The sequence below is a fragment of the Botrytis byssoidea genome, assembly GCF_014898295.1.
Source record: "Botrytis byssoidea strain MUCL 94 chromosome Unknown BBYS_045, whole genome shotgun sequence".
Taxonomy (NCBI): Eukaryota; Fungi; Ascomycota; class Leotiomycetes; order Helotiales; family Sclerotiniaceae; genus Botrytis; species Botrytis byssoidea.
This window is the reverse complement of record NW_024065886.1, coordinates 61626-85019: the sequence shown is the minus strand read 5'-3', so window position 1 is coordinate 85019 and position 23394 is coordinate 61626. Positions and strand designations below refer to the sequence as shown.

Genomic DNA, 23394 nt, shown 5'->3' with positions numbered 1-23394 from the left:
CACATGAAGTTTAGTCCCCTCTCAAGGTATCCAAAGATACAAGAAAGGATCATACCCAACCTCTTAATATGTTCAAAGCCATAGACCACAATGTTTTTACCTAAACGCCCCGATGAAACCGATCAAAAAGCCTAAAAGGGACAGCCACAAGCCGACGACCACGTAAATCAAGCCCACAAGTTGTAAACTTCTCTTCCAATGAAACGATCCAGAGAAAGCAGAAGGTATGTCTCAATAGCCACATTCTCCATAAGGAGTAGAGTCAAGAGCCCACAACCCACAAAGCCAACGACCCACATATCAACATGAAAGCATCTTCGAAAAGAATACTCAACATGTGACAAAGTACGGACAGACAATGGTAACCCTCATATGATATCATCAGCTTATTCGAAAGACATCTTCTTTCCCTTGAAGTCACCGAAACCACCACGGTTAGTGCTGCCTCCACGACCTCCACGGGCACCACCACGAGCACCACCACGTCCTCCACGATCACCGAAGCCACCACGTCCACCACCACGTCCGCCACCACGTCCACCGCCACCACGTCCACCACCACGGCCACCGAAGCCACCACCCTCACTGCGCTCTGGACGAGGAGTAGCATAGTCAAGTCTGACTGGACGACCAGCAATATCAGCACCCATCATGGCATCATAAGCGGCAGTAGCGTCCTCAACGGAACCGAAGGTAACATATCCGAAACCCTTGGGGTTGCCGGTTTCCCTAGTGATGATTAGTATGTGTAGATGGATATGGGACGAGGATTAACTTACTGGTCAGTTGGGAGTCTGACGTTAACGACAGTACCGTGCTCACCGAAAGCCTCACCAACAACGTTCTCATCGGCATCGAAGGAAAGATTACCGAGGAAAAGGGTGTCGGAAGGTGGGTTCTTGGCATCACCGAATTGAGCAGCACGGTTGTTAGCACGCTCTCTTGGTGCGGTGGTGTCACGAGGAGTGGAGAAGTCAACGTTGGCCTCACGACCGTCAATGAGAGCACCCTTCTTGGCAGCAAGAGCGGCAGCAGCATCACTTGACTTGACGAACTCAACGTATCCGAAACCCTTGGAGCGTCCAGTAGCCTTGTCACTGATGACACGGGCGCCACTGATCTCACCGAACTCCTCGAACTCGCGGTAGAGCCACTCGTCATCAATGTTCCAGCTCAAGTTACCAACGAACAAGTTCTTGCTTCCGTTATCCTCAACAGCTTCCTCAGTCTTGGACTTCTTTGTGGAAGCCTCTGGCTCATCCTCGGCCTTACGCTTCTTGGATGGTGCTTCGGCCTCAGCCTCGCTGGCAGACTCGCTGTCGGAATCGGAGGAGTCGGAGTCAGATCCAGATTCCTTCTTCTCTTCTTCCTCCTCAGAGGAGTCGGAGCTATCGGAGTCATCAGAATCCTCCTATAAAGATGTTAGTATGCAGTTCAAGTTATGAAAGGTTGTTGGATAGATTGATGTTACTTACAGTAGCCTTGGCAACAGCCTTAGCAGCACCGTTGACCTTTGCCTTACCGGCATCGACAACCTTTTGAACCTTCTTGGCAGCAGCAACAACTGGCTTAGCCTCCTCCTCGGATTCGGAGTCGCTTGAGTCGTCACTATCTTCGCTCTCAGAAGCAGCAGCCTTCTTGGCAGTCTTTGCGGCGGATTTAGAGTTAGTTTCGGATTCAGATGATGAGGAATCATCTTCGGATTCAGACGAAGATGAGGAGTCAGAGGAGGATGATTCTACCTCTTTCTTCTCGACCTTAGCAGCCTTTCCGTTAGCCTTAGCCTTGGTGGCCTTTGGTGCTGGCTTCTCCTCCTCAGATTCAGAAGAATCAGAGTCGGAACCAGATTCGCTGTCGGAGGATGGGGTGGCAGCCTTCTTGACTGGCTTTGGAGCTGGCTTAGCGGCCTTGGTGGCAGTAGCCTTTGCGGTCTGTTTAGATTTAGCTTTTGTTGATTGAGATGGTTTAACGACTGCCGCATTCTTGACAGTTAAGAGTGGTAGTCTGACCTCAGTCTTCTTGGAAGCCTTAGCAACCTTGGTATCCTTGGTCTTTCCCATTTTGAATGATTTACTTCTTGAAGTAGATGGAAGTAATTGAGTGTTTTTGAAGAAGGATATGAAGAAATTGATATCTTTTAATCAAAAGACTGATGAATCGATACAAGTATTGAGTTGAAAAGGATGTACGATTGAAAAAGAAAATTTGAAAACTTGGGAGAGTGAAAAGTTTAAGTAGGTTTGAAGAAAAGCTCTTATCGAGAATTTTTTTCAATTGCGCTAGAGTGATAAAAGGTTTTTATCTGGAGAGTGGATTCAGGGTCTCGAGGGAGTGGGTCTATCAGCTCGAGTGATTAGTTAAGCATTTCGAACAGTGAAGGAGCCGAAGCAAGTTCGGCAAGTCTTGCTCGTTCACTAAAATTCACCCGATCCATAATAAAACGTGACTTTCGTTGTTGAGCTCAAACAATCAAAATAGCTTCATTACAAACGCATTTGTGAAAGACGTCGACCACCTCAACTCTACTATTGGATCCACATTACTCGATTGACCATATACCTATTGATCCTATAACCCTCCTCATACCCATAATTCAATTTCTGCACAATGGCACCAACTCCCGAATCTGCCGCATTCCTCGCGAAGAAACCTACTGTCCCTCCAACTTTCGATGGTGTCGATTATGATGATACAGCACGATTGAAGCAAGCACAAGATGCGATTATTAGAGAACAATGGGTTAAGAGCATGATGGCGCGTTTGGTCAGAGAGGAATTGGGGAAATGCTATTACAAGGAGGGAGTTAATCATTTGGAAAAATGTGGTGCATTAAGAGGTGAGGATTAATACTATACTATTGGAATAATCTACGCATTTTTTGAAGCGGAATCCGTTCCTTCAGTTTTACAAAAAAATTGGCTTTCCAGGAGGGGCCTTTTATAGATCTTGGGGCTAATCCTTTCTCTCAGATCGTTATTTCGAGTTATTGAAGGAGTCCAAGATTAAAGGTTACCTGTTCGAGCAACAAAACCATTTCAGCAAGGCTTAATAGATATATTATGAGGGTTTTACTGAGCGAAGGGGGGATGAGCGATGAGAAGATGGCGAGAGCGATATCATGCTGGGTGAGGGTTATGCTTGAATGAGCTGAGTGCGGCTTCAGGCAGGCAGGATATCTGGAATCAAATACTGAAGATATACCAAAATCCAGGAAGCTTCAGAGCATTTTGCCCCAAAAATAGAGACCTGAGAAAGGTCTACTAACGGGACTGTAAATATGAAACATTGTACAACCAGTCTATTTCCCTAAACTTGTGATTTTGATGTATGAGAATGACATAGCCAGTATGTACTTTACATTGTGTGGGATTTCAAAAATCTCACATCTCATCTTACACACTTACCTCAAGATTTACCAAAATAACAGTTAATAAGAGAGGATTCAATTATTTACATGAACAATTCTCCATGTCATTCTCAATCCCAATTATGGACATAGCAAAATAGATAATCCATTTCCATTACATATCCACCCAGCACGCAACACCCCACCAAAGAATTTGATATCAGCAGCACACCCGGTCCATCCAGGTACCCGTAGCTATCCCAAAAAATAAATCTCCATGTGCACCAGCACAAAAAATAAACCCACCATATCTCAGCTACACAGCCAATCCTCTCTCAAAATGATTTGTTCACGCTGTCTGACCCGTCGGTCCTTCCCTCTCACCCAACAAACCCGTCTCTTCTCGCACACACCTCTCCTCGCCTCCACCCCCCCAACATCCACCCCCTCCTCACCTCGCACCGCCGGCCCTCCAACCGCAACCTCCACCGGCGCAGCCCAACCCTTCTCAACCCCCCCCCCCCCCTCCCCCGCCGCCCAAGGAATCTCCTCCCACCCTTCCCCAACCAAAAAATCAACTCCCTTACCTACATCCAGCATTCCCGCGGGCACCATCCTCCAGGGCCTCAATTTCCTCAAAGGAAGAGATGACCCCGTCGCCTTAAAAGAAGAAGAATATCCAGAATGGTTATGGCACTGTTTAGACGAGAAGAAAGCTGCTGATGGGGGAGCCGCAGCGGGAGGCGATGAATTCTGTACGCTCTCTAATCTTTTTATCTTATTCCTATTCATCCACCCTTCCTTTCCCCATTTCCCAATCGCATCTCGAATTGACTAACACCCTCTCTAGCAAAATCTAAAAAACTTCGTCGTGCCGCCGCCAAAGCTCGCAGAAAGGCAGATGAACGCGCGCTTCTCTCAGGCGACACCTCTCTGCTCGAAGTAAAGGTTCCTCTGCAGCAACAATCGGTCGATTTGTCTAGTGAAGGCGAAACCGCATTAGAACAACGAGGAGATTTGGTAAAGGCGATGAGGAAGGAGCGTCGCGCAAAGATTAAGGAGGGTAATTACTTGAAGGGAATGTAAATTCGAGATTGTGCATAGGTGGGAAAATCAATACACTCCTTTGGGGGAATGGGGTGCGGATTGGGCTTAATCTTGGGGCATTGTTTGAGAGCTTTGAAATCTTTGATGTTGAAGTACTGCTCAATGAGGAGTCTTCACGTGGGATAGCATGTTGTAAAAAGTATAAAGCAGATAGGAGATGCTCAAGTCAAGAAGACACATGCAATTGACACAGCTAGAGCCATGAAGATTGGGCACTAAGAGATGAGGAAAGATGTAAATTTATATCACATCTGTGTAAGGATACTATAGACAAGAATCTGTATTATAAGGCATCTATCGTTATGTCGACCAACATGTTTGTGGTATTCATGACGCTGCCTATTTGATAGTAGCTCGCCATTTCTCCTGACATTAAATGCACCGTTGCAGCGTGGCACCATGCAATGCCAACCAGCTCAAACTCCAAATTGAGACTATGCTTTTGGGCACTCCATCCATTTCAAAATGACCCAACGCCAAGTCTCCAACCCAAGCAAAGATAACCAGCCAGCGCCGAATGCTGTTTAGGTCCCGCCCCATCTTCTGTGAAAACGCCTAAATGTACATAAACCCAAGACCTAGTGACCTTTGAAAAGTATCTAATCATCCTCTGCCTCCCCAATCGAAGATTTCTTGATCTCCAACTCAGCCTTAAGCTTTCTGGATTTATCTTCGATTCTCCTGCGTAGAATTGGATTGTTCTGAGCTGCCAATTGTGCTTGGAGGCCTTCAATCTGTTTCTCCAAATCCACGATATCTTCTTTGGCTTCTTGAAGCTGGGCCAGGCGTGCTTTTTCATCGTCATCAACATCATCCGCTTCGCTTCCTTCATCTCCACTTTCCCCATCTTCAATTGATTCATCACCGCTATCATCTTCTTCGTTGGGAGCTGGGGTCTCGCCTAGTAGCATAGGAGTGGCTGCGACACCTGACATAGACATGGGAGTAGCAGCAATATCTTCAAAGCCTGCCCCTGCTTCCAATTCGGCTTCCATCTCTGCTGCGAGATCAGCTTCGAGATCCCCGCCCATTTCATCCCCAGACACGGCACCATCGCCGTTATTAATTTGAGAGAAGTAACCACCATCATCGGCTTCTCCTTCAGCATCTTCATCTTCGGAATATTGATCTTCTCCTTCATCACCATAACTTCCTGGACTGAACACTTGACTACTTTGTTCTCTTTCTGGGGAAATAACTTTGTATTCTGAAGATACAGCCTTTTTGTCATCTTCAAGAAGTTTCTCAACAGCTTCCTCTACAGCCTCGATCGCAGTTCTACTAATACGTTTCCTAAAACGCCGTTTTCGTGCCAAATGCATTGGAGCAGTGAGACCATGTGGATATTGAAAAGTCTGTGGATCGATAATTGAGGGCAAGGGAGCTGTTTTGGCCTCATCTTCATCCTCGACCCTTTGATAAATCCAAAGCATTTGACATATATCCGCACTTTTATACCATCCTCTTTTATCCCAACTCTTCATTCCTTCAACGATGCATGGCAAGTCGACAAGAGTAGCAGCATAGACGTTTCCACGGATAATAACAGCAGCTCGTCTACCTTCGGCATGAAAGAATTTCATTTGCACATCTGCACCTCCGACTTTTGGATTGACACCCATTTTTTTCTCGGCGATGCATGTTCGTAGGTAGTCACAATCGTCACCGGGAATCATTCGAAAGATAAACGCTTCTTCGATGGAAGGGTCTTTCTCCGTATCGCTGGCTTCAGAGTCATAGCCTTCTCCAAGAGGTCTTTTCGGTGGTTTGCCCTTGATTTTAGCCTTCATCATAACTGGTGTCTTTGGAAGTCCATGATTAATACCAGCCATAGAAGGCGTTTTTGGCTTGATACTAATCTTGACTTTCTTCTTCGCAGGTTCATCGTGAAGGTTCGGTTTCCTTGGTATAACAGAGATGGTTTCATCGCCACTATCGTCTTCTTTCTTAACTCTCTTGCGCGAATCTGCGAGCTTTTGTGTGGGTTTAGGTGCTCGACCTGCTTTTGTAGGCTTTGGTTGCGATGAGCTAGACGCAGATGGAAGAGGGGGTGATCCCGCAGGTTTACTGCTGATCTTTATTTTTGGTTTGGATCCGCCAGGTGTGGAAACTGATGGTGTGTTAGGTGTAGAAGGTCCCGGCGATGCATTCATTCCTCCATTTGTCTTGAGACTCAACTTTAGCTTTAATGGGCCGCTCATATCGGCGGTGTATCCTCGTAGTTGTGCGCTCTTTCCAAAAATAGGCTATTCGTGTCGCAAGATCGGTGGGAGTGAAAATTTATAAAAATCGCAAAACAAGAGTTTATTCGTTGTCTGTCGTAGTTCTATGAATCCAAGAATTTAAGATGTTGAATTGATCAAATGGATGGAGCTCCAGTTCGAGAATTATACGGAGACCCGGTAGCACAATCGCGCAGCCGCGTTTTCCATTTCACTTATGCGACAAATGGAAATTCGCATTCACCTTTTGCGCTTTACGGTGAAATACAAGAGACCTTTTATTTAATCAACTATATAATCTCTGCGACATGCAACCATGATAATATCTAGTCTCTTCGCACCCTGATCCCGACTTTTTCGTCATTCAAAATCAAAAACTTAAGATGGCAACACCTCAAGCTCTTCATCATGCCCTCCTTCGACCATGTATTTTACATATTCTTCGCGCAGCCGGTTATCACTCAACGCGATCCTCAGTTCTCGATACCATAACCGATTTAGCTGCTCGTTACATGTACATACTCGCGCAATCAACAGCAGCGCATGCCGATCTAAACCATGCGGATCTCGACATAACGATTTCAGATGTGCGAATGGCCATGCAAGATTGTGGAGCTCTTATGCCAGAGAAGGCAATAGAAGAACAAGAATTCTATGGCGAAGAAGATATGAGAGGTGTAGAAGGATTTATAGCCTGGGCCATGGGGGAAGGGAATAAAGAGATTAGGAGGATTGCGTTAGCAGATGGAGGGGAAGACTATCTGACTGGTATGCTCTCCTTCTTTCTTCATTGATTTCATGTGGTTGTGAATAAGAACTAAAAGAATATAGCTCTCAAAAAGAAGCATAACACAACCGATGAGGATTCACGATATCATGGCACATTATTAGGAAGACCTGCCGAACCTCGAATAGTGAAAGTTGAGGGAGGAGAGATTACAAGTGTGAAAGAGTGGGCAGATCGAATGAAACCAATACCGAAGCAGATTGAGGAAACACCTTCCACTAGAGAGGCATCTTCAGCTCTGAGTTCTGTCGGGGATCAAGTTATGGAAAATATGGAGTTTTAATATCATGAAGGAATGGTCGCTTTGAATTTCGGGCATGGCGACGGAGTTTGGGTTCTTTGACAGATATAATACACGGCCATATGGCAAGGTGGGATCGTGGGAAATCACATTTTGCAGAAAGAGGGACCATGAATCTGAGTGGATAAACCACCAAAATGATTACAAGGATTGAATTTAGGTCTTCAATTCGCTTCAAACGGATCCCAGCCCTTCGTTTTCAAGTCTTCCACCTGCACCTCCATCTACATCGATGCCTTGCTCTCGTTGACTCTTGATCTTCTCTCTAGCCTCCTTCTGCTCTGCCTTTTGTCTGTCCAAATCGCTTGTATAACTACCCTCCTCTCCCCAGCCAGCATTTTTCTTGTCGAATTGAGCAGCCATGACATCTCCTTCACCTGGGGCTCTCATTTGCTCTCCTTCTAAATCCTCCTGTTGAGGTCCGACCTTGGAACTCGATAATTTGGCATTACTGTCGTCCGCATTATCTTTTGGATGATCGCCATGACCCATTGCTGTAGCTGATCCTACTGACATCCCAGGAGTAGCTGTGGATGATGGTGCGCCGGAGTTGGGACCAAAAGTTGTACCGGCGGGGGTGGAGTTGAGTGAGGATTGATTCTGAGATGCAGACATAGTGAAGTGCGTGAATAGAGAGGATTGAAGCTTGGTTTTGATATGAGAAGAGTATTCAATGTATTTTCGAGTACCGACGTTTGAGTATTTGATGTAAATAGTTGTTGAGGATGAGGAAATGGATAAATTGAAATTTGCTTACTCTTGAATATCATTCATTCCTTACCTACTTGGTGGTGGTCTACCCAGTCTAACAAGCAGCATTTTCTAGTAACAAAGATGACGTAGATGAAAATGAATTGGTCGCATTTGATAAGGTAAAACTCCAATCAATAATACATATGGTGGGACAAGGTAAATTGCTACGGTCATCTCAAAAAGCCACGAATGCATTCAATATCATTGCCCCGCCAAATTCAAAACGACGGTCCGACCATTCAAACAGCACTCTCACCACCACCCCTTCCTCCTTGATTCTCCAATTTATATCCTCATTCGTTTGATACAGATTGATGAGGCTAAGAAAGTCGGCAATAGCTACAAGACTACCTACTCTCCAACAGCAATAACAAAGAGTCCCACTGTTTACGAACACTTATTACAAGTCTCAAAGAGTCACGTGTGGTGGTAGTATTGAACTTCACGCAGGCATTCTACTGATTCGCATCAACAAATTAAATCATGCCCTTCCCACTTGAGCTTCCCACAACATCTTCGTTTTCGTTCTCATCATATTTCACAAGCGATTCACATCCCTCGCTACCTTTAGCCGCAAGCACTTATAGAGGGGTCCTTCGTGATGTGCTGAAGAAGCATAAACGACTTAGTCCTTCACAGCAATCTTCAAATCTTTCATCTATTCTCCAAGCACTCAACAACTACATCCCATACCTCTTAGCTATCGACTCTGGCATATCGTCTCAATTTGATCCTGGAGCAGAACACATAGATATCATCCTCACTTCAACGCCAACTCTAGAATGGCGCCCAACACTTTCAGATCCGCCAATACCAGGCAGAGAAATTCCAAGGTTGAAAATACAGAGTTTGGAATATGAGATTTACTTCGTTCTTTCAACACTAGCCTACACTCATGTTCTTCTTTCAAGATCCTCATTGCATCCACTCTATTCATCTGCGACAGCGTCACCATCACCTGAACAAAGAACTTCATGTATCAAAGCTGCTACAGAGCAATTACTAGCAGCCGGTTCGATTCATAACTATCTGTTTTCTCGCTCAACGAGTCTTACTTCTCCACCACCTTGTCCTGATATCTCAACTCCAGTTTTTCGTGCCCTCAGTAGCTTAGCATTGGCCGAAAGTACATTACTGGCGGTTTTGAAAGATGATCCATATCCAGCAGCAGTGCAGCAAGATCGTAACAAAAATGATAAAGAATGGATGATTAAGGCTCCTGAGATGCCCAAAGTTCGTGCTCATTTGTTTGCGAGATTATGTCTTGCAGCCGCCGATCATGCGGGCAATGCTGTAGCCATGCTAGGTGGAATGGGCAATGGAGGAAAGGGAAAGGTTGATGCCGAGTTGTTAAAATATGTTGAAGACTTGCGAAGAGTAGGAAGAGGAAAAGCCTGTAGATTTTTTGGTGTGGATGCGGAGTTAGGAGGGAAGACAGGTGATGGTATTGGATGGCTGAGAGCTGGCTTGAGTGAGCTGGGCATATCGGTGGGAGATGATGGAAAGAAATCCTCCGGGATGGGGTTTGGGAGATTAAGGAAAGAATGGACTGAGAAAAGAGAGGACCGTAGAGTTGAAAAAGGGAAGGATTGGGGAAGTGATGCAGGGAAAGCGGAGGAGGGTAGAGTTCTAGAAATGCTGGAGAAGAAGTGGGTGAAGGTGAATGACACTGTAAGCTGCATCCTTCTATTCTCTACATTACCGAATACTAATGACTGGCACAGATTGGCACACAGCTCGTACCTTCTATTGGAACGCTCATCTCAGCACTACCATCTGGACGGGAAATGCATACACTAAAATCTTACAACCCTCCAAGTCTTGACAATCAAGTCCTTGAGAGCATGAGAGCTCCGCCAGATCGAGCAGATACGTACGAAGAGGACAACAGCTCCGATGAGGATAACAATGGAACACCAGTTGGTGCATTCCCAGGCACAAAGGGAGATTATGCTGGAAATGCGAATTACTTCTAAATCATACATCTTTATCTCGTGCTCGAGAGATCAAGACATGTTCTAGACTTGGATCGCCATGCATGTTACACAAGCTCCACTAGAACGATTCATTCCCAATCAATCCGCATCACTACACCGCCAGTTCACTACCCTAGCAGGACAAGTTCATCCCATCACTCGGTGCAACAATGAGATGTGCAACAAATCAAATTTACCTTCATTCATATCTTTCTAGTGGTGAGATGATATGATCATGGGTACATGACGTCTTACATATTTGCGCCACGTATCCATTAGCACGTGATATGTGGATGGGCTTTGTAGACAAATGTGATGTGGCTTGCATTGAGTGGTAAGTCACCTCCCATAGTTTGTGATTAATTACCAGAACGACGGGTCTGGTAGTAAGCACTGTCTCATTGCTATATGGAGAATGTGGGGAAGATGGTAGATTGAATCCGAATTTTAAACCATATATGCTCTTCTTCTCAATTGCGTCCGTCTTGCACCTCACAGATGTCACTTCTGCATACTCATATGCAATTCCAAGTCACAAATTCTCAAAGACGCCAACTTCTAATCTGCGCGCTAGCCGTTGCGATTTCTTCATCGCTCGGCATGTTTACTACCACGAGATATAGAATATTCTGGGATATTTGTTAGCAACTATTTTCTTGGATTCAGAATGTTGAACTAGACAGTACTCACGTTACCCAGAATCTTCCTAACTCCTTCCGTAATGATTTCAGGGCCACCAAGCCCACCAAACCCTCCAAGTCCTCCTTTTAGTCTATTCCCTTCTCTTGGGTTATTTCTCTGCTCTTGCTGTTCTCCACTATCCTCGCGCTGAGGACCTATCCTGCCATCTGATTGTGCTCGTCTCCCGCCTAAGTAGGAACGCTCGCCACCAAATACAGCACCAAGTCCACCTAGTCCATCACCCCGTCCTCCCAACCTAGCAGCCATCAAGTCTTTTCCCATCGGTGGATTGAACTTCCCACCTGTAACCAAACTCCATGGATTTCCACTACTAGCTGGATGGTTCGGATCCGCATACCGACTTGTAAACTTCTCCTTTGGCCCAGTTGATAAAAAGCTATTGGGATTCTGCGCCGCGTATTGTGCCCGTGCTCTTCGATCCATGTAATTGGATACAAAATCTCCTTTCCTTTTCAACTTCTCCCGAAGTTTTTCTTCTCCTTCTGATCCCATATTTGTTAAAGCCGCATCGAGAGCCGGGAAAACAAGAGGTGCAGCTTCAGGAAACTCGAAATCACCATATGTATCTCCGGATGACGTGTGGAATTTATTCCTCATTTTTGATTCTCCGGTTTGTGGATCGATTGATTTGGAAATCGTAGATGCCATATCAACCATACTTGTATGGTTTCCATCATCCGGATTCCACGTCAATACCAGTGCATACAGGCCACGAGGACGGAAGAATTGGTTATTCATCGCATCCAGGAATGAGTTTGTCCGTTGGCGAGAATGCATCTCATTTGCAGCTTTGATCGCAACTGCAATGGCGATTTGAATGGCGATAGCAACGCCGGGAGCTACTCCATGCGCGGCTAATCCGGCAAAATTGATGCATTGGATCCAGGGCGAGGCTTGCGTTGCTTCGTTAAATGTACGCAGAAAGTCTAGCCATATGGTTTCTGAGATATCGCAGTTCTGGAGGAGTGGAGCGTAGGCGTGGATGAAACCCCGGGAACGACTTTTGGGTCGGCGTTGGGGGAGGATGACGGGGAGGGGGAGTCTGTTGGTGATGGAATGGGAGGGTGGATATTGAGGGGCGGGATATTTGGTGATAAAACGGGAGACGAATACTTTCATGAAGACGGTGTGTTTCTCTTTTCCTTGGGGGATTTGGGTTTCTGCGTCGGATTCTTGCACCGTGAGATCTGAGGGGGGAACTTGTTGCGTCTCGACTGGTGCAAGCTCATCTTGTGCAGCATCCAATTCCCAGATCTGTTCATCGTTTTTTTCATGCAAGACGCCGGATTCTACAGCTGTAGAATCTTCATGCGAGATGCCCACATCATTGGAACTTGATGATTGATGTTGAACATCCTCGCTACTGGATGCTCGGAGAGATTGAGATTGAGATTTACCAGCTTTCTTTGCTTTATGCGCGTGCACACTCTCGGATGCAAGACCGATACCAGCTGCAATGCCTTTGATTGCCCCTTCGATTATGAAAGACATGGATAGGTTGGATTGTTAAGAAAGGTATGTTGTGTAGTGATGGTATATTAGAACAATAAGTAAGAAAAATCGGTAGATGAATCTACAACAAGATCGAAACACTTGGATGTTATAAAGTGAAGAGATTGAGGTATGGACTGAAAACTATTTACTTATCTAGATACTCATATATATACTCAAAACATTCATCATCGCAATACACCTACATTTCCAGACATACATGTCGGGATTGCGAGGAAAGCTACCTACATAGGTACCGGGTACTCAGCCTTGTAGATACACTAACAACTTCCCCATTTCCCTATTAGGATTGTGTATTTCCTACACGGATCAATCAAAACGCTTGAAGTGGATAGGTAACATGTAATCTTACCTAGGAGCTACCTCCATATCGCTGCGCGTATAGTGGGAATTGGTGATGTGATACGATCACCATTGACAAGATTACTTCCTTCGTGGTTGTACGAGTAGATGTGCTAGATATACAGGGGTGTGGTTGGTAGTGGAGACCGGATGACGCTTTACTGTTCTGGTGAACGAATGCGAGAGGTGTCACGTGTGTTGCACGTGTGTTGGGTGGTTGAGGATTGTAAAGACTTCTCTTGGAGGTTGATTCTGAGAAATGTAATGTACTGTTCTAGTTTTGAGCTTGATGTTGTTGTGTTCGTTTCGGGTGTATGTATGTATGGATATTGTATCTTGGATTCTTGGATTTGAGGCAAGGTTGGTGGGATGACTTATATCGACGACGAGGTGCCCGGATGTGAGATGATTGATGCTTAAAGATAATCTTACTTGGTGGTGTCTCACCTATCTACTTGAGGGGAAGCTTCCCCGGCTATTCTGGAAATGTTTCTTGGGGGTTTGTCGCAGTCCGTTTTGGTTTTGTATATGAACTTTGGGCCAATCTTTCCCTGTAGGAAATGATCTAGATCTGAAAGTTTTAGGGGGGAAATACTTCTATATGCTACTGCTTTTTGATGGGATCAAAGGCTCAGAACGGTGCACAACCTATGAAGGATAGGTGAAGGAATTGCTTGCTCGCGGGGCTATATAGATAGCGTTTTTTGAGTTTTAGATCTTGCGGATTAACTGAGGAGTTTTCACTTTTGATTTGGGTGACGGTAGAGAGCGAGTGCTTTAACTGATATGATGTAGGTTCTTTTCTTTATATATGATATTTTAGTGACTTTTTGTCTGGGGTGGAGAATGGACAGGGAAGATATACTACAATCAGGGCTAGGCATTTTTCCGAAAACATAGTTGATGGTGATTATTGTGTTAATCACATATTGAATTAAAAATTAGACACTAAGTCTATCTACATCTAAACTGTTTTTGTATATACCGACTTCGTCATCATAAAATTATCGTCCATCCAGGCAACTCTCATTTCTTACCCTTTCGAAATGATAACTTGGGATTGCTGGGTTGAGAGTAAACTCAATGTATATATTGGATTCGATGCAGTGAAGCGACTTCACCGTGCGAAACGCAATCCAAAATAAACAGAGAAATCTACAAACATCCCTCTCTAAAAGCTCTCTTATTTTTCTCCGGTTCCTCTCCCAGCATATCTGGATACTTCCACCTAAACCCCCACTTAAACCACAACGCCAACTTCTTACCCGCACCCATCTCATTCCACTGCGCCTTCAACCGTTCCTGTTCCTCCGCACTCTTCGCTCTATACGTGGGTCCCGTACAACACAAGAAAAGCATCAATATACAACACCACGCATACGGAACTCCTCGTTTGCGATTCAAACCCAACATGATCCCCTTGAACGAAAGCCAGGATTCGAAAAGCCCAACGAGTAACCAAAGCACGACCCAGCCGACGGGGACGCAGATGATGATCAGCAGAATCGCACGGTCTCCACACCAATACACGTCGCAGGTGTACGAATCGTAGTATGAAGAGCTATCACCGCTGCCCAAGGTGGAATCGTAGCCGGGGTATACCCATGTGGGAGTACAGGATGCAGTGGAGAGAATAGTGGTGCATGTTGTTGTGGGGGTGTAGCAATAACTCATTGAATATGGTTCGTAGTTTGCGGAAACACTGGCTAATGTATCGGCGGCCACATCGGTGGGATTGAGAACGGCGTTGACGAATGTTGCGGCGCTCACACTATCATCGTAGTATGTATATCTTGAAACAGAAGTGGTGAGGACCGAGGGAGAAATAATGCTTGCAACGATCGTGGGGACGGAGATCGGGACCGTGGTTACATATGTCCAGTTCTGAGCGGTGCCCGTACACTTGGGGTATGGAGTGTATGTTATTGGAACCACAAAACTGGTTTGAAGAGCAGTGGTTGTCGCATAGTAATCGTAACTGTAAGTTGGTCGGGAACCGCTACCGGGTGGAAGAACTACTTCGACAATGGTAATGTGTGCATAGGCAGATGTGTCAGTTAATGTTTTGATAGCATTTGTGACCGGGGTCGCATTTGGAACGACTCCATGGGTGGCTGTTTCGAGTTCCTCGGAGTAGGTGGTGCTGAGAAGGGTTTCGGCTTCTAGGTGGGTGTATACGGATAGTTCGACGTAGCTTGTGACGATGTAGGGTGCTGGTGCTGCGAGAATTGGGGCCAGGAAAAGGCAGGCTATGAGGAGATACCTCATATTTGTGTGGTTGTATGGTCTTAAACTCGAATTAAATTTTTATGTCGTGGTTGGTGAATCGACTTGAATAGCAGGCAGCAGTGCGTGCAAATTATTCTGATTTTATTTTTGTGCGCTTGGGCAAAAACTTTTAACGAAAGACGAATGAAGATTCTGGTGAGAATGCGACAACAGCGACAGCGACAACAACAACCAACAGCAATAATAAAAATGACAACAACAAAACGATACCAAAAACAAAACATTGCGCGTCAATAAGGGTAAATATCAACTTATAGTACGTGAATCATACATAACCTTAAATTAAGCATGAAATAAGCTATTGAATGCAAGTCTCGGCGAATCCACTCCTGCCTTACAAATTCCCCTGCTGTGCCTCTTTCTACATAAGACGGAGTGATAATTCTTCCTTTTACACTTGGCATTGTAACCGAGTGATATTATCCACGCAGAGATATTGAATGATCGATGTCAACTTAAAGACGCGATTTAGAGCTTCGTGGAGATATGAATATACTTATATAACCCCGCATCGTTGATCCATCAAATCAGATCAAAAATAAAGTGTTCACGATCTCCAACTCGAGATCTTGAGAATATGGCATATTTTCTAGAGAAAATCTTTCGAGATGTCTGGTGGAGAGTGTGCAGAGGAAGCCTAAAAACAGAAGATGACAGGTCGTGGATTCGGCTAGTCTGTCGGATATATCCTAAAAGGGTGATCTGCCGATGCGATCTAGAATTGTTTGTTTGCACGGCTGGTCGTGGTGATCTTTTTTTTTCGATCGCCCACTTATGGTGACTCGTTGCGAGGTAGATGATTCTGCAGGGGGGTGTATGGAAGGAGATTTCAGGAGAGAGGGGAGATCTGATATAATAGGAAGATATATATCAATCATGAAGAATTTTGAGGTTGAGAGAGTCTTGGATGAGCGTCTTTTGAGTATTGGGTAGAGAGGCCTAGCCGCCACCAATACTTCGCTTGCCGGTAAATGTGAGTAGGTACATCTTAGATATGTTCGTTGGAATCCATGTCATCTTCACCCGGCTGTCATGAGCGGATAAAACGATATTCGAAACCATTCGACGTCCACCTGAAAAATCGAGACGACGTGTCAAGTAATATCGCACATGCTTCGCGCATGCTCGTAAGGCGCCGTGCTATCCCAAAGATATTCTTACCGCATTGGACTGTAACTTCTCGATAAATATACATTAGCATCAAGTAAAACCTTGATGGGAGAATCACATGGTGAGTAGTAATTGTATTTTTTATCATTCTTCTCCATTCTGAAACTGCTTAGTCCGTTCATTCAACTGCACAATCTTCCACAGCCAGAGATTCCCTTCCAAGATTTCCCAAAAAAAAAGATCCGCCTTAGATATCAAGTCTCCAAACTCCATGTTACCTCAGAAAGAGGTTCATAGCATGTGATTGCCTTGTCCCTTGCCTAGTACATTTTTCTGATTTAGTTCTTCCACTCGAGATTTCTACTCAAACTCTGCCCTTGAGGATTCAAACTTACACTCCCATCTGCGCCCCTCTCATCGACTTTTTTCTCCTGACCCAAATCCATACAAACGTTAATATAATATCAACTTAGTGATTAAAAATACAAGTACTGAAATCTTAGATACACCATTGTAATCCATGAAATCGTTAAAACTAGGGAAAGCTAGCACTATGGATATGTCCATTGTCCCGACACTTAAGAATCTCGGAATTGGTCATCTCGGACTCTGAAAAGTCCAGCTCAGACATCGAAATATCATCAGTATCAGATTCTACATCGAAGTCGCCTATAGAAGATTGGCGATCTAGCTGAGACGATTCCTCCGATGTGTCCAGCGGTAGTCCCGGCGGTATAAATTCGGATCGTCGTGTCTTGATATAAAAAGCAAAAGTGTTACCCGTTGCTTGAGAATCCGTATATCCAATACCAATTGCACCCCCTTGTAACTCCGCAAGCTCTCTACAGATGAATAATCCCAGGCTTGAATCGCCATACTGTGTATGCGTGCTTAGAGATGTTTGAGAAAATTTCTTGAAAAGTGTCTGCCTCTCCGTTTCACTTAGTCCTTTGCCGGTGTCGGTAATTGAGCAATGAAGGTACACTATCTCTCCTTTTCCCGACGCGTCTTTTAAAGTCGGGTCATTTCGTGCTGTGCGAAGAGGTATGTACTGTATCTCTCGCCCGATCTCTTTGTGGTAAGGGGATCCAATTGTGGCTCCAAGACGCACCACTACATTTCGGGTTTCGGATGAAATTGCGTATTTGTTGGCATTTGTTAGGAGATTGAGGAGTAGTTGTAGAAATCTTGAAGGATCGAAGCAAAGCCATTGCGAATTCAAATCTTCTATCGAGGGGTCTACCTCGAGCCGGATATTGATATCTAATTTAGATGTTTCTCCAGAGAGCATAGACATAGCTGTATCGACAACACAGATTGGCTCCGTTCGAGTGGGTGAAATTGAAAACAGATTGATATCCAGTTTAGACATCGCACGAGCATCCTCCATCAATTTTTGCTGGTGCTCTCCACAAACTAAGATTATTTTTGCGATTTCAATATTGCGCCGTACCTTTGTCTTAATCTCCCCGTAACTCTTCGAATTGTCATCATGGAGGACGTTGTCATGAGTATGAGAGAGAGCTTCATTGATCTCATCAAGACTGGAGATCATGGTGTGTGCTGCTTGGACGACGGCCGCTAGCGGGTTCATCAACTCATGACTTGTCATGTTCATGAATTCCTCTCGTTCTTTTTTCTCCTTCGATGCCTCGTTTTTTCTTGTTTCCTGTATTTGAGCGGCCCATTTGATGTGTGTGACATCGCTAAGACATCCAACAACATGCTCCACCTCCCCCTCGTTATTAAGTCGTGGGAGAGCACTACATTCGCCCCACTTGTAGTAGACTTCGTCCTCTCCAAATAGGGCAGGATCTGGAACTGTAGGCCTCCAGAGTGTTTTGCACCTTCCTTGAAAGTGGACAGGACATTTCTCTTTTATAAGGGTATGCCATTGGTCCGCGACAAATTCTTTATCCTCATCAATCAAACAGTCAAGCCATCTAAGATTTGAACATTCTTCTATTGTCCTGCCTGTGATTCTTGTCCTTGATACAAACCATATTAGCTAACGATCTGAGATTAAACGATTCGTCTCATCTGCATATATGAGGAAATATGAAAGACTAAGCTGAACACATACCAGGCATCATTCGCGAATACTAAGCTTCCGTCTTTTGCATCGATAATAAACATGCCTATAGGAGACAATTGGCTGAAGTTGGAGATTAGACTCGTCATATCTAAGAGCTGTTCCGAGATGGACTCTACGGCTGTAGAAGACCAATCTTTGCTGCAAAAGAACTTGGCGAACGGCGTCTCAAAGGATAGAGAGGGCGTAAAAAATGCGTGAGCAGCTGCAGCTGAGTTGTGTGAGCCGGGTGACATCATGATAGAATAGTGGTCTTCGTGACGAAATTTAAAGTTCTGCCTCCGATTTTCAATCGAAGAAGACCTATTAGGTGCAGGTTTCGATTGAAGGTGCTTACAATGATTGACGTCGGCATCTTCCTGTGCTGATTTCGAAAACGCCATCTCATGCCCGGACACCACACACCATCGATCTCCTAATAGAACCTTGGACCATCTTTGATGCCGGAACCAATATTGATTGACTGCCTTGCTGGGTCGAGTATGTATCCATTTGACAAATGCATTTCCGCCCTGGTATGAGTTTCCTGAAAGCCACGAAGTAATGCTTTTGAATTTGGCGTAAGTCTTGAAAGCATCGTTCGTGAAGACTACGGGAAGTTCACAAACTTCTTTTTCTATCGACATATCAACAATGAAGGAGGGCCTGCTGTCTTGCCGGAGCAAATCAACCGCCCCAAGCTCTGCCAGAACCGACTCTGTGCCTGTTGTCCCTTCATTATTATTGTGCCTCATATTTCCCTCCACGTGTTCGACAGCAAGAGAGTATCCCGATCCGCATTGAGTTGTCATCACTCTTATCTCCATACAATGATATTTGCTTTGATAAAGTTGTCGTAAAGATTCGCAACCGTAAAAGCTCTATTTCCAACTGCTTCGCCTCCCAGAAATCAAGCTTGCCTCGGGATGATGATCTGCCAACAGATTCAGTAGAAAATGCAGAAGAGTGATAGTTGATTCAACACAGTATAGAGTTTCAGCTCTTAAATATTGTTTGATTGCGGATCGATGAATAGCTAAAACATTGAGGTTCGATACTTACGACTTTTGTAAAGAAAGAAATTGTAAAAGATCAATTGACTGGGTATGAAGCTCAAGATCTAAAAGACCCCTTTCCAGGATTGCACACATACTTTCGATCATCGAATCAAATCTGGCCAAAAATTAAGGTCTATAGTATTATTGTTCTTTTTGGAATTGAAGAGTATTGAGGGACATTTTAAAGTTTCTCGTGATGTAAGTGTGCGGGACAATACTAAGTAGTCCCGAGCGGTTACTCATTGATCAATGACTGGCGAATAGGGTTGGGCGATTTGATGATATGTAATATCGCATATTCGTCAATCAAATAACTTATAATATATAATATTAGTTAAATCGTATTATATGTATGACTAATCATAAAACACTATAAAATCCTATAAACCCTTATAAAATCTCTACAAAAAGCTATTTTGAAGCTATTTTGGAAAGAAGACAATTAGTACAAAAATCACATAATGAGCACCTGATTTTTGGGTCTAATTATATACTAAATTGAAAATTAGAACCTGTCAAAAACTTTTTCTAAAAATGACCCACTTTCATTCATACTGATGGATTCATTGGTCTAAAAAACACGTGCATAATCTTGGCATAATATTTCATCACGCCCAAAAAGCGTTATAATATAGAATTATATAATCAACCCCAAGATTATATAATTCGCCCATCCCTACTGGCGAAGCTTCTTGGGGCTAACATGAAGTTTTTCTGGAGAACTTGATCCTCTAGCACAAGGTCTGAGAGTCTGAGAGTCGGGAGAGAGTTTAAGATTATATCGGTTGTTGGAGATGCGGATGTGCTATCGATCGCTTTGCTGAGAAATTTACTGCCGCAGGGGCACCAAGCTAACCCTGTCTGGAGCTCGTGTACCAATGGTGTACTGAGTAAGAAGCATCACTTGAAGATCATTTCTTGGTAACAGGGCTTGCTTGTTTGAACAGTACAATTTCGACGAGCAAGAAAAGCTTGTCAGTGGCGACTTGGGGCCCTGGGGGAGCTCACGCGAAATCTCCTTGTGAAAAGATGGATGGACGGATGAGACAACCCACAACTTTGGACCCTTAGAATAGTGCCGTAGGCATTAGGAAAGTGGCAAAGGGAACATGCAGATGTGGTTTATTATCAGCAAACTAAGTACTCTACTGGAAGTCCAAGCATTGAAAATTTTGTTGAAGGCTTGAAGCAAATACTCGTATAAGATACGAAGGACATTATAACATCGCATGCATACCTACGAAGAGAGGCGAGAGATAGATAGCTAGAACAATCGTAGGCCAAGGCATAAGTCTTGGCGAGCTTCGGCTGTTGGATGATCCATAAATTCACGTGATAAGATTATTACATGCAAATCCATATTCATTCCCTCTGTTGTGTTATGTTCCGTCCAACATTATCATCACGACAAACAAACATCAACATCAATATCAACACCAACCATCACAATTTGTCTATCAAATCCTCCTCTGTTGCAGTATACAAATACCTAGGTATCTATAGATTATCTTATATCTTGTCCAATAATGCATACTCTTCGGGGTCACCGTTTTCAAAGCCGGGGAAGTGAGCAGATCTAAGCAGATTCATGCAGAACACCTTCTTCTTAACAATAATCCTTCGGAGAGCTCTGCGATTGAATCCTGTGAACTATGTACAGTGTACCGTGTACCGTGTACCATGTGCACTATGTTGAATTGGTATGAATTAAGTCACCTAAGGTGGTCGCCATTCCAATCGTGATTTCCGTTTCAATTCAACCTATTTTTTTCGATTTTGTTATCAACATCCAGAATCCTGGGTAATGGATGGCTAGAATTACTCATAAAGGTGGCTGTGATCACGGCCAGCCTGATGGTGTTGTGGTGAGTACAACTCTCATATGGCAGCTTCAAAAAGCTTGCCATGTCAAACCATCAATATGCGTGTACACCCGCGCAAGACTCATATCTCCCAAAACTCTGACCAAACTTTTATTTTGGCCGAGAACGGCGAGTTTACTTTCGTCATCAATCAATATTCCCCCACGTGAATCTTTCCTCTCAGAAGGCGGCGTTACTAAAGCCAATGCCAAGCAGATAAGCCTAGGTATATCGGTCATCTATCTTATTTTTGGGTCAGACTATAACTGCTGTGGCACGCGAGTAATAGTGTTGGGGTATGCGGCCATCTAAGCGGACTTTGGATCGAAGCTTTTGTAGGATCCCGTTGGACACCCGCGTTGGTGCGTGATCCGCTTCCACAAATTCTACTGCTCCAAAGGATTACAAGTACATGATTATACAGACTTTAAAGCTCTTTAGTTGACCATGGCTAAACTGAAATTTGCAATGCGATGACTTCGATTCAATGCTTGATAGAATGTTGAAATGATTGATTCACTTGGAGCAAACTACACTCCGTCATCTACTCGACCAAGCTTACGACCTTCTTTTGCCGTGTTTTCCGTTTCTTTCGCATTTATCGCGCCATATGATTCCCTGATAGTCTTCTGTAATTTTCTTTTTGCCGGCGAAAGGGTTTAGGCACAGGCCCATGCTTTTGAGCGTACTACAGCCGCCTCATACCGCGCTTGTGGTCCCTTTTACGGTCATCGGTGGTCGAGTGTCTCCCCTCCCCGAGGACAAATTTTGTATGAGCAAAGATTGTACTCAGGTCTCTTTTGCTGCTATGCCATAATTGGTGTGAAAATTTCATAGCGCTTCTTATGAAAGCCTTGTTGGATGCTTGTTGCAAAGCGGGTAAGGCTGAGCATGACTTGCATATAAGCTACCATTCCAAAATTTATCTTACGATCATCCAAACTCAAATACTCAACTCATAGCAATTCGATTGCATTCTCCACAGTTTTGGATTTATCATCCCCATAATATTCTTTACTGTTCGCTTGAACAGTACCCACAAAGTTGGCGAGTAAATTGATGAGTAGTTTCTTGTATAGACGACGCAAATTAAAAATATGAAGCCCATCAAGCCATCCAATATTTCCTACTCTTCTTCTTCTACGAACTTTTCTTCATCCACTTCAGATCCATCATCTAATATCTCCATTCCTCCAGCGATATACACAAACAATGTGTTAAATAACAATAACTCTATTCCCCCAAGTCTCCCCAGCATTTCCACTATTCTCCAACAACCTCTCCTTCTATTACCAATAACAAGCACAAGAACCCACAACCCCATCACACGTCTCCCAACCAGAAATCCCGCTTCCAGCGCCGCGGTAGTATCAAATACCTCTACCACCACAAAAGGTCTAGTGTCGACCCAAAGAACCAAAGTCATCAAAACATTCATCTCCCCGAAAGGCAGTACAAAAATCATCCTAATTATCACTATCACTACAATGCAAGAACCAGTTTTAGACAAGGAAAAAAATTCATGGGTTATGCGACGCACGACTGAAATTCGAAAAGTGATGGTTAGAAAGCGATTGCGACCTGATTCCAACGATAAGAAAAATGTTATCGTCAAACGCAATACGAGAAATCCTAGAGGAAAGGGGAAAAAGGGGCCAAAGAAGGGAGACTTCAATTCAATGTGAATATTATCCGATATTACATCATCTCCTCCTGTACCGTCAGATGAGGGGAGATTACACATACATAACATGACTTTGAGATAACTTGTATATATGGGTGAGGCCATGGTGCGATATGGTATGGGGGGTTGGGTACGGCATGGCACTGCGGGATTGGGACGGGGCAAACAAAAGGATTGGTTGGATGGATGCATTGGTAGGACAAGGACAAGGACTAGGAAAAGGGATATACCATGGCGTAGAACAGGATGGCATAGCATAACGTTGGAACTTG

At 44.3% G+C, this 23394-nt stretch overlaps 11 protein-coding genes across 11 annotated transcripts; 5 read left to right on the top strand and 6 right to left on the bottom strand.

The window, feature by feature from the left end:
• Positions 1 to 386: 386 nt before the first annotated feature.
• EAE97_011979 (uncharacterized protein) lies at positions 387 to 2060 on the bottom strand (the record flags this gene model as incomplete). Its single annotated transcript, XM_038882493.1, has 5 exons — positions 387 to 729; positions 780 to 1411; positions 1476 to 1646; positions 1743 to 1931; positions 2010 to 2060. 5 exons carry the CDS (start codon positions 2058 to 2060, stop codon positions 387 to 389), a joined length of 1386 nt encoding a protein of 461 aa, XP_038726664.1.
• A 547-nt stretch (positions 2061 to 2607) lies between these two features.
• EAE97_011978 (uncharacterized protein) lies at positions 2608 to 3049 on the top strand (the record flags this gene model as incomplete). The annotated part of the gene is made up of 2 exons (XM_038882492.1): positions 2608 to 2836; positions 2970 to 3049. 2 exons carry the CDS (start codon positions 2608 to 2610, stop codon positions 3047 to 3049), a joined length of 309 nt encoding a protein of 102 aa, XP_038726663.1.
• A 637-nt stretch (positions 3050 to 3686) lies between these two features.
• EAE97_011977 (uncharacterized protein) lies at positions 3687 to 4432 on the top strand (the record flags this gene model as incomplete). The annotated part of the gene is made up of 2 exons (XM_038882491.1): positions 3687 to 4101; positions 4197 to 4432. 2 exons carry the CDS (start codon positions 3687 to 3689, stop codon positions 4430 to 4432), a joined length of 651 nt encoding a protein of 216 aa, XP_038726662.1.
• Positions 4433 to 5052: 620 nt separating this feature from the next.
• On the bottom strand, positions 5053 to 6654 carry EAE97_011976 (uncharacterized protein; the record flags this gene model as incomplete). The annotated part of the gene is made up of 1 exon (XM_038882490.1): positions 5053 to 6654. One exon carries the CDS (start codon positions 6652 to 6654, stop codon positions 5053 to 5055), a length of 1602 nt encoding a protein of 533 aa, XP_038726661.1.
• A 404-nt stretch (positions 6655 to 7058) lies between these two features.
• On the top strand, positions 7059 to 7745 carry EAE97_011975 (uncharacterized protein; the record flags this gene model as incomplete). Its single annotated transcript, XM_038882489.1, has 2 exons — positions 7059 to 7443; positions 7507 to 7745. 2 exons carry the CDS (start codon positions 7059 to 7061, stop codon positions 7743 to 7745), a joined length of 624 nt encoding a protein of 207 aa, XP_038726660.1.
• A 192-nt stretch (positions 7746 to 7937) lies between these two features.
• On the bottom strand, positions 7938 to 8378 carry EAE97_011974 (uncharacterized protein; the record flags this gene model as incomplete). Its single annotated transcript, XM_038882488.1, has 1 exon — positions 7938 to 8378. One exon carries the CDS (start codon positions 8376 to 8378, stop codon positions 7938 to 7940), a length of 441 nt encoding a protein of 146 aa, XP_038726659.1.
• A 621-nt stretch (positions 8379 to 8999) lies between these two features.
• Positions 9000 to 10492, top strand: EAE97_011973 (uncharacterized protein; the record flags this gene model as incomplete). The annotated part of the gene is made up of 2 exons (XM_038882487.1): positions 9000 to 10187; positions 10241 to 10492. 2 exons carry the CDS (start codon positions 9000 to 9002, stop codon positions 10490 to 10492), a joined length of 1440 nt encoding a protein of 479 aa, XP_038726658.1.
• Positions 10493 to 11034: 542 nt separating this feature from the next.
• On the bottom strand, positions 11035 to 12685 carry EAE97_011972 (uncharacterized protein; the record flags this gene model as incomplete). The annotated part of the gene is made up of 2 exons (XM_038882486.1): positions 11035 to 11121; positions 11183 to 12685. 2 exons carry the CDS (start codon positions 12683 to 12685, stop codon positions 11035 to 11037), a joined length of 1590 nt encoding a protein of 529 aa, XP_038726657.1.
• Positions 12686 to 14203: 1518 nt separating this feature from the next.
• EAE97_011971 (uncharacterized protein) lies at positions 14204 to 15316 on the bottom strand (the record flags this gene model as incomplete). Its single annotated transcript, XM_038882485.1, has 1 exon — positions 14204 to 15316. One exon carries the CDS (start codon positions 15314 to 15316, stop codon positions 14204 to 14206), a length of 1113 nt encoding a protein of 370 aa, XP_038726656.1.
• A 1666-nt stretch (positions 15317 to 16982) lies between these two features.
• Positions 16983 to 19330, bottom strand: EAE97_011970 (uncharacterized protein; the record flags this gene model as incomplete). The annotated part of the gene is made up of 2 exons (XM_038882484.1): positions 16983 to 18435; positions 18531 to 19330. The coding sequence occupies 2 exons, from the start codon at positions 19328 to 19330 to the stop codon at positions 16983 to 16985; spliced, it is 2253 nt and encodes a 750-aa protein (XP_038726655.1).
• A 3205-nt stretch (positions 19331 to 22535) lies between these two features.
• EAE97_011969 (uncharacterized protein) lies at positions 22536 to 23123 on the top strand (the record flags this gene model as incomplete). Its single annotated transcript, XM_038882483.1, has 1 exon — positions 22536 to 23123. One exon carries the CDS (start codon positions 22536 to 22538, stop codon positions 23121 to 23123), a length of 588 nt encoding a protein of 195 aa, XP_038726654.1.
• Positions 23124 to 23394: the final 271 nt, after the last annotated feature.